Source organism: Dipteris shenzhenensis, chromosome 17 (assembly GCF_047967505.1).
Source record: "Dipteris shenzhenensis isolate YYH24624 ecotype China chromosome 17, Dip_SZ_1.0, whole genome shotgun sequence".
Taxonomy (NCBI): Eukaryota; Viridiplantae; Streptophyta; class Polypodiopsida; order Gleicheniales; family Dipteridaceae; genus Dipteris; species Dipteris shenzhenensis.
The window spans coordinates 16,473,542-16,490,833 of NC_141612.1; the positions used below are offsets into that span (position 1 = coordinate 16,473,542).

At 43.5% G+C, this 17,292-nt stretch overlaps 1 protein-coding gene across 1 annotated transcript; it reads left to right on the forward strand.

Annotated features, from left to right (window-relative positions):
* The first annotated feature begins 251 nt into the window (after positions 1-251).
* Positions 252-5,426, forward strand: LOC147891747 (pentatricopeptide repeat-containing protein DOT4, chloroplastic-like). Its single transcript, XM_087388817.1, has 3 exons — positions 252-349; positions 2,839-3,058; positions 3,297-5,426. The coding sequence occupies exons 2-3, from the start codon at positions 2,973-2,975 to the stop codon at positions 4,726-4,728; spliced, it is 1,518 nt and encodes a 505-aa protein (XP_087244943.1). The 5' UTR covers positions 252-349; positions 2,839-2,972; the 3' UTR covers positions 4,729-5,426.
* Positions 5,427-17,292: the final 11,866 nt, after the last annotated feature.

The window sequence follows — 17,292 nt, forward strand, 5'->3', positions numbered from 1 at the left end:
GGCATTCGGATGGTGTAAATGCACCCTCACGCTAGGCGGCTGATCTAGTTTTCAGCCGCCATGCGGCAGCTTCAAGCTGACGTGGCTACAAAAAGACTATCGGAAAGCTACCAGAAGGTGTATTGCTGCCTGACCCAGCATAAGGCAAGCGAATGAAAAGTTGGCACATGGGATTTTGAGGAGCTTGCATCTCTATTTCATCATGTGCCCATAACTCCGATAACTTCAGATCACCTTCTGGCAACCATTTACCCTAATGTCGATAGCTTCCGACAGGTAGCCGTCTTGACGGATTACAATCTCCGGTACACTTTCAGGCAGACTCTACATATTTGAGCACACAAGGACTGTGTTAAGCAAACTACAATCCCCAATTTCTGGGGCAAACATACGAGCTTGCAGGCCAGCCAAAAGGTCAGCCAGCAGGGCCAAACTAGTGGCCAGGAAGGCCAGAACTGGCCGACCAAATCTGGCCGACCAGAACTGGCCGACCAGCAGGCCAACCAGTTGGCAGGCCCACCGACCAGCTGGCAGGCCCACCGACCAGAGCTGGGCGACCTCCTAAGGTCAGGCCTATAAAAGTCTACCTACCCCCTTCACTCTCTTGAGACAGGACCTGCAGCTGCTCCTCACCTCCTCCATCCTTTGCTGTAGCCCCTCCTGCTCCAAATCTGCTCCTCTGCTCTAGATCTGCTCCTCCTACACCAGATCTGCCCCTCCTGCTCCATATCTGCTCTCCTCTGCTCCAGATCTGCTCCTCATGCACTAGATCTGCCCCTCCTCCTCCAGATCTACTCCTCTGCTCCAGTTCTACCCCAACTCCTCTATCTCTCTATTTCTCTCCTTCAGATCTAGCCCTGGACCTCAAGCTGCTGCTCCAGATCTGCTCCTGACTGCTGCCTGACAAGCTTCCACATTTCTCCTTTTCATCTGCTGCCATCCTCTCCTACCTCTAGGGTAGCTCCAGCTCTTCATCATCTTCGTCATCATCGAGCTACATGGAGGACTGCGTTTCGCTCCCTCTGCTACTATCTTTTCTATTGTTTTTCTACATGGAATCATCTTTCTGATTCACCTCAGCCACAGTCCTTGAGACATGACGGCTTGAGGTTCTTGTATTCAGTTTTTTCATATTACCGACAACCACTATGTTTTCTGAGTTCCGTTCTTCAGTTGTGTCTGAGTATTGTCTATTTTTTATCACTCCACTGCAAACCCTATCGTTTCTCTATATGGTATCAGAGCCATGGTGATCTAAAGACCCCAGATCTCTGGTGATCTAAAGATCCTGTTTCTTCAAGGAGGCCATGGGTACGGGGAGCATCACTCCTATGAACACATCAGTTTCCTCTTCATTCCGCTGCGCACTACGGGAGAGAACTCCATCTTCTACTCCCATCCCTCCCTCCCTTTCTAACCTCCATCTTTTACTCCCATCCCTCCCTCCCATTCTAATCTCCATCTTCTACTCCCATCCCTCCCTCCTTTTTCGGTTTCAGGCTTGACACTCCCCATTCCTTCGAACAAGGAGGTCATGATCCTTCACCTCTACCAGATCTCCATCGGCATAGACTTCCAGGATCTACAAGTTCTCCCTAAGCAGGACCCTTTCTGTTCAGATGTGTCTTGATGTTTCTGTTCGAATCTTCTACATGCATGGAGGCGGGGATAGACTCCTCTCTCCCGAGGTCCAAGATCGGGCACACACTGGCTCACTGTTCATCTACGACCTCTTCCTTTGGCGGAATCCCACCATCTCTGGATTATCAGTGCTGCTACGACATATTTGTTCTTTACCTTTGCTTTTCCCTCCACCTTTCGGCGGTGAGAGGGGGTGGCTTATTCTCTCGAGCTTCACAGTGTTCTTATTTCTGCTGATCATACGTGTAACTCAGGCACTTGAGGATGTGAACAATTCCCTTGCAAGGGCACTCCTCTTGTCGACATTTTTTTGCATTACATTTCATGGGCATTTCGCAGGGATAGCCACCGTCGACATCTCTACACGAAGCTCCAAGCACACAATGTCTGCCCCTCCAAATTGGCAATTGAGAGGGGGTGTTAAGCAAACTACAATCCCCAATTTCTGGGGCAAACATACCAGCTTGCAGGCCAGCCAAAAGGTCAGCCAGCAGGGCCAAACTAGTGGCCAGAAAGGCCAGAACTGGCCGACTAGATCTGGCCGACCAGAATTGGCCAACCAGCAGGCCAACCAGTTGGCAGGCCCACCGACCAGCTGGCAAGCCTACCGACCAGAGCTGGCGGACCTCCTAAGGTCAGGCCTATAAAATTCTACCTACCCCCTCCACTCTCTTGAGACAGGACGTGCAGTTGCTCCTCACCTCCTCCATCCTTTGCTGCGGCCCCTCCTGCTCCAGATGTGCTCTCCTCTGCTCCAGATGTGCTCTCCTCTGCTCCAGATGTGCTCCTCCTGCATCAGATCTGCCCCTCTTTCTCCGGATCTACTCCTCGACTGCAGTTCTGCCCCAACTCCTCTGTCTCTCTATTTCTCTCCTTCAGATCTAGCTCTGGACCTCCAGCTGCTGCTCCAAATTTGCTCCTGACTACTGCCTGACAAGCTTTCACATTTCTCCTCTTCATCTGCTGCCATCCTCTCCTACCTCTAGGGCAGCTCCAGCTCTTCATCATCTTCGTCATCATCGAGCTACACGGAGGACTGCGTTTCGCTCCCCCTGCTGCTATCTTTTCTATTGTTTTTCTACATGGAATCATCTTTCTGATACACCTCAGCCACGGTCCTTTGACGGCCGGAGGTTCTTGTATTCAGTTTTTTCATATTACCGACGGGCACTATGTTTTCTGAGTTCCGTTCTTCAGTTGTGTCTGAGTATTGTCTATTTTTGAAGTTCGGGTTGTCTCTATGTTTGCACTTGGAAAATTCTACTTGAGGCCGAATTGGCGTGGCTCGTTGATGGTGTTTTCGGCCTGGAGCTTGGTCACCTTGGGGATCCATGATTGAAGCGATCGTTGCTCAACTGCACACTCGTAGAGCTTACAGGGTTTTAATCAGCAATTCACGCCTAGCAGCACAATGCAGGTACTTGGGATTGCGACGGCTGATGGTACCTTGCCTGAACTAATGTTATCTAGGAGATTTGGCACATGTGCGGCGCTACACACTTACCAGTACCGCAGCGTTAATGTTGCTTAACCTTCTTGCAGGACGATGGATCTTTTGAGTTATGTGAGCCTTAAATTAGAAATCAGCAATTTTAAGTTGTGATGTTCGAATGTGCTTTTGACATCGGAAAGATTGATAGGATACATTTTTTCAGGCATCATGGTCACAGAGGATCTAATGACAGACGTGTGTATAACCTTTGCATTGAAAGGGATAATGGGACATCTTGTAAGCACGAGAAAGAGAATCCGCTTCATATTTTGGATATGATGGACCAGCGTGGCCTTCTTGCAAATTCCTACACGTACGTCCGTCTCTTACAAGGGTGTATCAATCAGAAATCCTTATTAGAGGGAAAGTTAATCCACACCCACATTGTGATGTGGGGATCTGGTCCAAACCTTTTTGTAGCCACTACACTGGTTGATATGTATGCCAAATGTGGGAGTATGGAGGATGCGAGGCATGTTTTTAACCAAATGCATGAACGCAGTCTGATCTCATGGAATGTGATGATCGCTGGATATGCAAAGCATGGGCTTTCAACGGAGGCTATTGGGCTCTTTCAGCAGTTGAGAAGAGAAGGTTTAACGCCAGATATGCTCACTCTGGGGAGTATCATCAGTGCCTTTGCTGTCTTGGGAAGTTTGGAAGAGGGAGAAAGGGTTTATGCTCACGTCCTGAAAACTTGCTTTGAACTAAATATTTTCTTGGGGAATTCCCTTATTGACATGTATGCCAAATGTGGAAGCATAGAGGATGCATGCAGAGTCTTTAAGAGCATGCCTCAACAAGATGTGGTTTCCTGGAATACAATGATTGTTGGGTATTCTAAGTCTGGAAATGCTGAAGAGGGTCTGGGGATGTTTCAAGTGATGGTACAAAAAGGTATGACACCAAATGATATCACCTTTTTGTGCGTCCTCAATGCATGTGCGAGCTTAGGAAGCCTGGAACAAGGACGAGAAGTTTATTCTTTGATAATAAGAACTGTGGTCAAGCCCAGCATTGATATGGAGAATGCACTGATTGACATGTTTGCCAAATGTGGATGCATTGAAGATGCATACCAAGTATTTGACAAAATGTTGGAACGAGATGATGTTTCATGGAATGCAATGATTGCTGGATATTCCCAGCATGGACTGGGCAGCCATGCTCTTGAACTTGGCGACCAAATGCGACACAAAGGTGTGAAACTGGACCACATAACCTTTGTTGGTATGCTTTCTGCATGCAGTCATGCAGGACTAGTGGATCAGGGCTGTCTTGTTTTTATTCTTATGAGGAAAGACTTTGGTATCACAGCCAGAGAGGAGCATTGTTCTTGCATGGTTGACCTGCTTGGTCGGGCAGGGCACCTAATTGATGCCATAGAATTCATTGAAAGAGTACCACCCAAACCTACTGTTATTATGTGGAGGGCTTTGCTTGGTGCTTGCAGAATACACAATGACATTGAAGTGGCCAAGCATGCTGCAAAATGCATTATTGACTTGGAACCACGGAATGATGCAGCTTATGTGTTGCTATCGAACATGTATGCCATTGGTGGAGGCTGGGATGATCACTGTGGAGTGATATGACCAAGAGAGCGTATTTTAAAGGATGGAAAACCTCATGGAGCTCTAAACACTTTATATCTGTACTTATGTGTTGGGCTTCCAAAAAGGCATCATTTTGGTGTGCTTGTGGTGCAGCATCTTCAAGGGATGGCTACTCATCACACAGCCCCTGAGCAACAACCTGGCTTTGTTTAAGGTTTAGAGCATCTCAAGGGCCATGACAAGACTCAAAGGCACCTTAGTACGACCTTGTCCACATGCGATATAAATGGACTGTCAAGCCCATGCTCTAGATGCAGCTCTAGCATGGCATGCAACACTACCATACATAGTGCCAAGCCCATAGCCTTGCTTAAGGTAGCAGTGTAGCTTAGACCTTCAATGGAACAGCGTACCACACTGCAATAGCACAATTTAGGTGCTCCTGCAATTGTCTTCATAGTCGAGAAGGCTCGAACATGGCAGGGAAAATGACTTGACATGCAGGGGTCATGCCTTCATTATCACACCACGGGCTTTCCTCACCAACTCTGATACTATGGTCAGAAAATGGAGAAAGAGAGAGAGAGGAGTGCACATACTTTGGCTAGCTGGACACTGCATTGAAAATGAGAATAAGAAGTGTTTATACAGGGAGTGGATAAGGGTAGGTTCCTTGTACCACTTGGTCCATATATGATATCTTTGCACTAGGACAGTGCAATGTAGTGCTGTAATATTCCGGAAGGTGTCATCCATTCTCCATGTAGCAAGCAACTGTAGCTGATAAGTAACTTGCTTCTCTGCTATATGCAGCACTTCTTTGACCTGGAATGGACCATAGTACTTGACCACTAGCTTCACATATCTGGAATGCCCTTGTACCAACTTGATACATCATTTGTCAACCTTTAACAAACCAGTCTCCTTCAGAAGTCTTCTTTTCTTATCTGCAGCCTTCTTACATTGTCTTTGAGGTTGCTCAATATTTATCTGAACCTGTTCTAGTACGTGTGACGGCACCCTGTCCCCAAAGTCTGTGGTTGGTACAGGAAGAGTTTGACCCGCAAATCTAATAAAGGTAGACATTGGGACCATAGCTTAGGCTGATCATGCACAAAGGCCCTAAGCATGCTACTATGGCTTAATTAGCTGCTTCAATTTGACACTTGTTTTAGGATGAAAAGCTGTGGAAAACTGAACCTTATTACCAAGGTTCTTAAGTAGGGCTGTCTGAAAATGACTCAGAAATTTAGAATCATTATCAGAAGAAATGGATATAGGTAGCCCATTAAGTCTAAAGATATGTGGAATGAAGGGTTTGTCTGTTTCAAGCTGATATATCATTCTTACATGGAAAACGTAAGCTGTGTACTAAGGCGGTCAATGATGGTGAGTGTTTTGTCAACGAGCCACTCTTAGGGAATTTGGACACAAAACCCATTGTTTGTTTGCCACCTTTTTGAAGGTATGGATAAGGGTTGTAAAAGTCCAGGGCTTCAAACCAAGTCACTCTTTACCTTTTGGCATATGATGCACTGTTAGAAGAAACTAGTGACATCCCTGTTAGATCGTTGAAAATGGCTCTCCACATTTTTAATGGTCCCTCGAATTCCTGTGCCCTCTGTAGTGTAGTTCACTCATGACAGCTCGATGAGATTTGGGCCTAGTGAATGCGTCAGCTACTAAATTTTCCTTCCTGGCTGATATGCAATTATTGGCTATCCGAATGATTGAAGATACTCTGCCCACTTGATCTGACGAGAGGAAACAATTGGTTGGTAGAACAAATGTTTAATACTCTGCCAGTCTTACCTTCGAATCCTGTACCGTAAAGATAATGCATCCCCAGCCTAAGAGCATGTACTACAGCCATCAATTCCTTCTCATAAATGTTCTATTTCAACAACACATCTTGCAATTTTTGACTCTGATAAGCTATCGGATGCCTTTAATATGCTTCCTACAGTACCAGTATAAAGTGACTATTCTTGACGTTAGGTAATGTCAGTACTGTTGCAATAGTTAAAGCTCACTTAAGCTCATTGAATTCTCTCTGATGTGTCGCTCTCCACTCATAAATGGAATGCCTCTTGAGCACTTGTGAATGAGATGATGTCTTGGCAAAATTCTAGATGAATCGTTAGTAATGGCTGCACGTGCCAAGAATGTTCGCAATACATACATATTCGAAGACTGATCAATTGTCTTGGTCTTTTGGGATCAATTTTGACTCTTGAATCTCTTCTTTGAAGTTCACTTTTCTTCTTATGGAGAAACTATTCCCTAAGAAGATCCATCACTTTTTGTAGATGCTTATCTTCATTCTTCGGATATATTCAAAGAATACCACGAGAAGTTTGAGCTAATATTTCGAGTTCCTCATCTTTCTACAAAAGTAACAGGAGCATTAGTGAATCCACAAAACATCACTAGGAGTTCATAATGATGAGTTTGAAGTCCTAAAAATTGTCATATGCATATCAAACTAACTTTATTTTTACTTGTTGATATCTAGATTTAAGCTAAAAATTTATACTGCCTTAAGTACATCTAGCCAATCATCAACTCTAAATGTATCATCCTGCATTCTCTTGAGTAGTTCTCAAGTATGTTTGTGAACATGCTCTCTCAATTCAACTCATCCTATAAGGGTTTGTACGAGGACTTACCCTTGATTGTAATTCAATGGAATGATCTTGAATCATCCCTTGCAAAATAAGTTTTCTTGATATCATGAAAGTATGTCTTTGGAATGATTTCATCTCGAGCCAAAAGAGAGAGGTGTGTGCACATCAAAAATATCACATTGCAACAAGTCACCCAATGTTTCAAAGTCTCTATATGGGTATTTTAATTGTACTTAAAGACGAATTATATGGTGATTATCACTACACCTCTTCTCTCACCACGCGTTGAAAATGACACATGTTTATAAGATTAAGTCTGTTTGTCCAAAGGCTATCACTTCATTATTCCCATACACCACTATATTGGAACCCTCTATTACGGTAAATACTTATTTTAGGAAAAATAGATTAGCAACTTGGGGAAATAAAATCTCTAGCTTACAATCCTTAACCCTCGAGATACTTAAACTTTGTATCACATCAAGAAAATAATCATTTTCAAACCAATCATAGATCTTAAATCCTAAACCTTAAAATTTATATCTTAAATCCTAAAACCTAAATCCTAATTTATCTTAAAGCCTAATCCTAAACCCTAAATCTTAGACTCTATCCTAAATCCTAAACCTTAAACCCTATTGTCATAAAGTCAAGAGAGTCTCTATCGGGTGTGACAAGCCACTACCAATAAAGAACATGAGACCTACAATAGAATTTCATGTGAACAACATTGATACTAAATATCAAAGGTGGAATTATTTGACACACATAACATTGTATGATTTTTTTTCAATACTTAAAGGGTATATTTTTACACCAAGAAGGTGTATATGTACACCACCTCTTCAAGCCAACAACTCATCTATTTATGCTCTTAGAAACATAACCACTCACATTATTTATGAGTTTATTTTTATTCAAGAAAAAGAAAAAGACACAAAGAATGTGTATGGACATTATTTACGAGTTTGTTTTTATCCCTTTATTTATTAGCTCTCATTAATTTGTACGAATGTCATAAGTTTGTTTTTAACTCAAAGGGTTTTTTTCTTGTAGGAATGGTTGTAAGATTTATATTATAACCAAAAACATTTTTAGAATAAAGCTCCTATCCATAGCTGCCTCTCTATAATTTGAGGAATATCCACTCAATGACAAAGGTGTGTGCACGGCTAGGTTACTAGTTACAAAAGGGCTACAATGTTGAAGTCAGCTGTAGCTCAAAGAAAATATCTGGAAGTCATGGCTGGAAATAAGAAGAGGATTTAGGCTCTCAAATCAGGATGTTGACTTAGCTATGGGCAAATTGGGACTCTAGAATGGCAATACTCAATGGAGAGCGGGTTCAATTTTGATCTACAATAAAGAATTTATATGGGTAGGATCCTCACATTTGTTTCCACTAATGACATTAAGGAAATATTCAAAGTTCTCAATGCCAAGTGGAATGTAGCTAATTGCAAGTTGAATTGGAAGAAAATATTCATTTGAGTCTCGAATAAAGCCATCCTTTAAAAAATGTTTACCTTGTTATGGCTCATTCTCTAGAAGGCTATCTGGAATAATAGCAAAGGGGAGTCCATTGGGAAGGGGGTAGAAATGGTAGAATACGCTTGGGTTGCAAGTAGGACATATTTCATCTTTTTATTGCTTGCCCAAATGCTAGAAAAGTATGGAAGATAGTGCAAATCATGTTGAGGAACCAGTTAGTTGGAAGGCCAAACTCTTAGGGGATTCAATTAAGGTGAAACATGTTCAAGGGATGTTAATCATGTCAAATGCGTTGTAGTTTATCTAGAACCAATGTCATTGATCGAGTAACATGGATAGAGATAACTCAAAACTCAATTATAGAAATAACACAATACAAGTTAAAATTTTGCAAATACAACATGGGAATTTATTATAACTTCTCGCAGCATCTCAAATGAACAAAAAAAATCCATTAACAAAACTATTGTAAATCATTACAATATATGTCCATATGTAATGGCTTAACTAGCTTAGATAGAAGTGCCAACATGTTACAATTTGCGCAACCTAGGATCAAATGAAAATGTTGCTCCGATGCCAAGAGTATCATACAAGCTTTAGGCCACAAGAGCATTACACGTTGCACATGCACTTCTAACCTTCAAAGTATTTACAAGGCACACTAGGTGAAACTAACGGTGACATGGGAGCGCATAATAACCAATCACCGTATCAAAACAATCTTCACATATAGGACATAAAGATCCATCATTCGCAAAAGTAATGGGCACCAAAAATGGTAGAGGGTTTTCAGACAGCTAGGCCCACAAAATTTGGATCAAGGTTACGACACTAGGGGAGATTGGGCATCAAAAAGAGGCTCATAAGGGAGAGATCAGCAATTTGATTAATTCCTTAATTGTGGGTGAATAGCTTATGGTAAGGATAGATTCTCACGTTGGAGAAAGGGAATTAATACGTGTTGACAAATGCAAAGGCCATTTGGAGGGCCTTAATCATCCTACGATGCACAATTAGCACCTAATGTAGTCCATTGGATACAAAGTCAATCCAATGTCTAGTAGTTGTTGCGATGATGGCTTGCTAGACCATGTGGGTGTAGATCTAATGGCACACATGGCTCGCAGATAGAAGACCAATGTTGGACCATTGGATGCATCTCATCCAATGGTTCGGTGGACAGCACCATATGCTAGCCGTTGGCACTGCCATGTGGGTAGTCCATTGTCAAACTCCATGAAACATGTCCACATGTGCATTCCACATCCACCATGTATGTGTTCATGCTATAGCACCTACTTTTGCTGCAGTCCACCAGCTCCATTACATCTAGCCTTGATCTAATGGCCCAAGGTTGGCCACCATGCAAGTGGGGTGGGTTTTAAATATCACACGTGCCAAGTCACTGCAATCGTTAGACCTACTCTAAAGGTCCTAATCTAAAGGCCCCTTTTTGGCCCCAAATCTTCCCTAATGATGTGGCCTCCTTCTTGGATATGTTGAAGTGCAGCCTGTGCGTCTCGCGCTTATTGATGATATGAAGCTACAATTTGGCATTGCTCCTCATAGGCATTTTTTATGTCTAACCTTCGTCCATCTTGTTGGAGCAATGCATTCGTGTCCATTTTCAGCAAGGAGCCATTAATTCTCAGTCACTACCCATCAATGTGATACTGGAATCTTGAAATATGATACTGGAAAAAGTGAGATCTTCTCTTAAAGGACCTTTCCTGTTCACTAACAGCCCCCTCTACACCTTCATCTTTAGCAACATTCATGTTAACTATGTTAGTTGGCAAAGTCATTTAATGAATGGTGGTAAGTTTATAGAGTTATGAGTGTGCCGCCTTGGAGCCAAATGGGCCCAATATGGTTAGGAGTGATTTTAGAAGTGGTTTGAAAGGAAAAAACTGTCACTATTGCAAAATACTCCATTTGTTCTACAAAAGTTATTTTTTTAAATGTTTTTTGCATTTGACTAGGTAGATCGGGTAGTGTAGCACCCCCTACACAAAAATATTGAGGCAAAACTTTGAAAATCAAGGGAATCCCCAAAAACCAGTCGGTGAAACTATGCGTCTGTGTATCGAAGCGTTAAGCTTAACGCAGCGGAGTCCAGTCATTCCTATAATAGCGCAGGGGGTCCTCATGTCATTGCTATAATAGCACAGTGGGTCCTCAAGTCACTTTTATAATAGCACAAGGGGTCCTTAAGTCACTACTATAAGAATGCAGCAGCTCCTCAAGTCATTGCTATAATAATGTAGTAGTTATTGCTTTAATTGAGTCATTGCATTACTCAAGTCGCTGCGTAAACAAGTCATGTTAGCCAATCATCGCAGTACTCGAGTCACTGCTTTATCAGTCTCATTGCTTTACCAATCACTGCGTTAGCCAGTCGCTACATCAGCATTAACGCAGTGACCAAAAATTGGCAGTTGGCAGGGAAGCCACAAGGGGCTACCACCCCTTGACCCCACATTGAAGCAGGATCACCTTAGAATTGGGGCCTCAATTGTGTTGATTAATACAAACACCTAAGATCAAGAAGAGTCCTAAGAGCTGATCTTGAGCCTAAGGATATTGCCTCAAATACCCTCTTGTTAACCTACACACTTAGTTCTACATCCTTAGGGTCAGCAAGCTCAGAAAATAGTTCTTACGCCTTACACGGACCACCACAATGATACCATATTAGCTCAAAAGAGTCCATGAGCTTGGATAGAGACATGGGAGAACCCGCCAATGTTAGAGCCTTAGTGACTCCAAGCACTTCCCAATGTCCTACCCCATCTATAGCAGCTAGATTAAGGGAGACCTTATCCAATTTTATGGATAGCCTTGGACTAACAGAACCAATAGGCATGCTAAACCCATTTGCTAGAGAGAATGGGGTGCCAGTGGAACCTCATGTGTCAGCCTAACAATCGGTGTTAGAAGCAATATTTAGGGAAGCAAATCCCATCATATCTACTGGCAACAATGAACTACCACCATATCCATCCTTTGATGAAGGCCAGTCATATAGGGGTGTATTTGTCCTTAGGGCCCCCCAAGAGTTTCAAATGCCACAACAGTGGACAAAGGAGTGGTCCAGAAGGTCCACAACCCCCTACATAAACCCTTCATTTCCTTCTTAACCACAAAACATGGGAGGTCTACCATACTCAACAACCACCCCATTTAGGCCTATGTTTGGGATGAACATGCCACTCCCCAGAGGATCGTTAGGCCAACCCGTTAGGCCAAATCAACCTCAAGTCACAATGTAAATGCCTAGCAGGTTAGGATCCTCAGATCCTACATTTGTACAGTAACCAAATACATGGAACCCTCCATTGAGACAACCAATGTATAGAGCAAGGTCACCATATCCTCAAGCTCCACCTACTCTACAAACAATACTTACTGAGATGAGGGAATGAGGATCCTAGTGGAAACGCTAAGAAGGGGTGCCATGCCTCCAACATTTACGAGTAGAGACCAAAATTCTTCTAGAAGTAAACCCATCATGATCTCAAAGTTAATCACCAAGTTCTTAGGGGGAGGAGACCCAGTCTCTCATGTTGAGCGTTTTGAACAGATCTATTCAATATTTTGTCAAAATGTTTAGAAAGAGGAAGAATTGGTGAACTATTTATGTTAACACCGACGATGCAACTTATTTATTATATCAAAAGTCTAATGGGGTACATTATTGAATTGATATAGATGGTCCCATTAATATCTTCTCCATATCATTGTTAAGACCATGAGCTGCAAGTCTGAGCTTTATGCTAGGAAGTCACACAAATCCCTTGTATTGGCGTTGTATTCTTATTGTATAATGCACTCATTTTCTCATCCATTAGTCCTTTCCATTCTATCCTATCTAATACATATCCAAAATCGAATAGTTCTTTTTTTTACTTACTCTTTGAACCTATTTCAATCGATGAGATTGTTTCCTCTCCTTGTTTGACCTACTTCTTGTTCCTTTGTATCAACTTGATTCCATTATTATCTTTTACATTCACATCTAAAATACTCAGTGATTATGCTTTGAGTGGAATCTAGTAGTACACCCTAATCTCAACTATGTGTCCTGACTAAATGCTCCATGTGTCGAACGGCCTCATGGAAGAAAGCCGCTAAGCATCTCTGATCTGGGTAGGATAAGAAACTAGATATGGGTCCGAAAGCATCCCTGAATAGACAATGATAGCGACCTTGGATCTCATAGTATATAGGACATCTAAAAGCAAAATCTCATCTAACTCGGTCTCCTGTTGATAACATAAAAGTGTAGATGCGACCCTCCTTGGGTATGCCCTCATCTCGTCAGTGTGATGAAACGCGAAATTGCCTGATCGAAGTGGGCGAGATGGATCCACGTGCACCGTGGTTGGTCAATTAAGCCCTGTACTGAAATTCACAAACAAGGGTCTCTGTAGAAGATGAGCTTCAGAGGAAGCTCGCTAGGTGCCCTCATCCCATCAGTGTGATGAAACGCGAAATTGCCTGATTGAAATCCTCAAGGAGTGGGGGAGATGGATCCACGTGCACCTTGGTTGGTCAATTAAGCCCTCTACTAAAATTCACAAACAAGGGTCTCTATAGAAGATGAGCTTCAGAGGAAGCGTGGAAGAGGAGACATGAGGTCAGCAATAGAGCGTTGTCGCCCCCCCAAGGGTGCAACCTTAATACATCTCCTGGTCGTAGCTCTACGTCCGACCACGGCCACTATGACGCCCGTCGATCGGGCTCCGATTCTAAACAAGGAGGGGATGTCCCCAAGTATGATCTGTGAGTCAACCCTCTGTCTAAGCTATCGCGTCACAAGCTCCGGGTCACGATCATGTCGAGGCCTCGCCTCGTGGGGGTCTATGTGATCTGGCTGAAAGAACTCCGTGATAGAGCTCTGAGAAGTATCAGTCGAGGAGGTCTACCCCTGTCCCCGTGCTCGGAGTATCCTATCGCGGTGTCTGAGCACCTCATGAATGAAAGCAACCAAACATTGCTCGTATGGGTAGGAGAGGAAACGGGCCAAAACTCCATAACTATCTCTGAAGAGGCAGTAGAAACGCCCTCATGTCTCATAGTAGACAGGACATCTGAAGATGAAATGCTCCTCTATCTCAACCTCCTGCATGTCATAGTGTGTGCATATGCGCCTCTCCCTGGGTAACCGCTCCGCCCTGCCGCTCTCAATACGAAGTCTGTGTGAAGAGACTCAAAACTACCCAAGAGAGATCCTCAGTAAGGGGTAGGTGAATCTGCATGTATCCTGGTGGATCAATAAAACCCTCCGTTGTGATAAGCTTCACTGGAAGATCACTCCGGCCCAACCAGGTCCGAAATTTGTGTAGCTGTAGTAGATCCTCATGGATAATAAGAGCATCAAGGGCATAACAAGAGCAATCCCTCTTGGACTATTGCCCACTTTTTCTCCTTGCAGACGATGTCCCGCTGTTGTATGTAATTTCCTCATCTAGGTAGATCTCTAGGTGATCTTTCTTGGACTACTGCCCATTGTCCCTCGCGGGTGATCTTCCACTATTGTACGAGGGTACGCTTCTCTACCTGCCAAGGTGTAGGGCCTCATCCAACTAGCTCTCTAGGAGATTGTCGATGCACTGCTGCAAGGCAAGCTTGAGCATCCCTCAAATTCATAATGAGGCTGCTCTCGATTCGGGTCCCGCCCTATACAAAGTCATGAAGCACAAGCATGTGGGCAATCCCTCGGACTTGATATTGAGAGCCTTATTGGCTCTCTACTACTGCTCTAAAATGATGGCTAAAACGATGGCCTTTACAAGCGCGTGTTGCGCAACATCCACCATCTGTAAGTCTCTTGAATAGGCGACTGCATGGTGGCAGTCTTGAGTCTCTATTGCAGGCCGACTGCCCGAAGTTGTCGCTACTGCTTTCACCTCCTTACGAAACTGTAATATCTCGACCGAGGCTGCAGAGGAGGTGATATTATTCCGTCTCTCGTGCATGGTGGCAATGGAGCTCTATGACAAGCTGATAACATTTATCAAATGGAATCATGTGAGCTTGAGGCAACGAAGCATGGGTATGGCCTAAGGCGACGGGGTATGGGTAGGGCCTGAATGGGGACTTAGTGATAGAGGGTAGGGACATGGGTATCTGGGATTGAGAGTGGTGGACGGACATCTGGATTGTGGATGTGGTGAGCCCAAATGAGGGGAAGGCAAATGGCTAACGGGAAGGGGTGACAGTAATGCTGGATTGAGGCATAAAGTGGTGAAATGAAAGTTGGGCTAAGGGGACATACTGATGTCGACATCAATGATGGTGATGATGCTAACTCCAATGATGGCACTGCCAAATATGTGACATCTAGAGATGGAGTGTTGTCACCTCCAAAAACAGTATAATGGATGTCGGTGACGATGATAATGATGATGTAGCAGCTAACATCGAGGTCCAAGCTGCTTGGATCGAGGTAGTAGTGCTTGCATTCTGTTCAGCAGTGCTCTCAATCTGTAGTCCACTACAATTACTATGTTTGTTCGTATCTTCGATCTTGAGTTGTTTTTATTGCTGCTGCTCCTCCTTGGCCTTCTCTTCCCTTTTCTTCAGCTTTGTCCCCTTTTGTCATCTCTCTCTCTCTCTCTCCTGTTTCTTCCTTTTGCAGATTATCTCATTTGCTGAAACCCCCCTTTGCTGAGTTTCATGGAGGGAGGACACACAACCCTTTGTTCTAAAGGAAAGGGGCTGGTAATGACAGGCTGCAACCACTAGATGTGGCGGATTGAAGGGGCCCCCAACAATAGTCCAAACTAGTCCAGAGGCAGTAAGAAGCACCAAAAATCGAACAAGCCCAAGGTCCATCTGTAGGGTGTTTTTGGAACCTATCCCTTGATCAAGTTCTGCAAGAAAACCTGCAGGTTTGGAGAGCTGGTTGAAGCTGTCAATGGGGCGATTCCGGAGCAAGCATTGGACAGATGTTAGAGCTCCAATGTTGAAGCAGATGGGGCTGAAACTAGAGCTACAGTGCCACAATTTGCAGCAGCTTCTTAACACTGGAAGACGAACTTGAGTGTGATGACTTACAGCAAATCTTGTCGCTGGTTGAGGTAGCCAAGAACCAACAGCACACAATAGAGCAACCCTGTAGTAGCATCCCATTCAAGAAAATGGCGCAAATTTGGCTGCAAGCCTTGTAGTGATTCGAAGCTGAAGGAAGCTGTAAGTGGTGCGATTTTGGGGAGCTAGTTGCTAGAATTGTTGGAGCTTCCAAGGTACAAGAGCAGTCGCAAGCTGCAGCAGGGAGTCACATCTTGAAAGGCAGGTCTACTGAAGTGGAATCAGAGGCAGGGTGTGCTGATGGAGAGGTGAGGTGGGCTGGGGGGAGGCAAGGTGGGCTAAGGGGGAGGCAAGGTGGGCTCAAAGAGAGAGAGAGAGAGAGAGAGAGAGAGAGAGAGAGAGAGACCTCAACACAAATGCATATTTAAGCTCACTTGATACAATTGGCATCACCTATCATTGTTGATTTTCTTTTTGGAAAATGGTAGTAGTTACTAGACTGCATAACTGTAAATTAAAAATAGCATCCCAAGGCTTTTATGGGTCCAAGAGAGAATCTTGCACCTACGTTGAAAAGGTTGTGTTTATGAAAGTCACAACGGAATGCCTTACATTGAGCTCAAGAGCATTACTACCTTCACATCATCCATTTTAGCTCAGGCACAAGATCCTAAGAAATACATAGCTAAAGCTGACTAAGACTCAAAAGTCACCCCAACCCCCCAAAAAATATATATATATAAAAAGAAAAAAAAAAAGAGGACAAATTTTAGGACTCCATAGAATGAGCTTGCTCACAAACCAAATCCATTAAAAATATATATCTCACCGAGATTGATTCAAAAGAAACTTATTGCATCTTAGTTCACAAAAAAGACAATCAAAGCTTATGAATGTCCAGCTGAAATAAAACTTGCCATTTCTCTGGAGACATTAACAGAACTTTGAATCCAGCTTTCTTCTTTTATTTCTATTTCAAATACAGGCAAATCCTTGTCACTCAAAAAAGGACATCATTGTCCATTATGCTCCTATCGATGCTTACAGTTGCATTATCAATTTTTCTCACATAGAGCTCTCTGTCCCTCCCTCTCAGCACCTCCACCCTGAGCCCCTCCCTCTTTCTTTCTTTTTCGAAAAGATGGTAATAACATCTAACCTACACAAATCATCAACGAAACCTCTGCTAAATTGCTCAGGCATGTAATCAGCATTGCTATGTGCATTTAACATTCTCCATTGTAAGGGCAGAGTTGTGAACAAGGGCTTCATACACCTGTAGAAAGCTCTAAAGATAATTGCAAACTCCCCCTAGGAAAGGGCATTCCCAGAATCCAGATACAAGTTCGTTGCAAAAAAAAATTGGTTGACTAGAGGAGCCGAAGGTAGACAGCATAAACCAAGACTGCATATCACAGGTAGGAGGCCAAGCCCCAAAAACAAAATC

Coding starts and splice junctions, on each gene's coding strand:
- LOC147891747 (XM_087388817.1), top strand. CDS start 2,973: ATGATTGAAGCGATCGTTGCTCAACTGCACACTCGTAGAGCTTACAGG. Junction 3,059..3,296: donor CGCCTAGCAGCACAATGCAG/GTACTTGGGATT, acceptor ACATTTTTTCAG/GCATCATGGTCACAGAGGAT.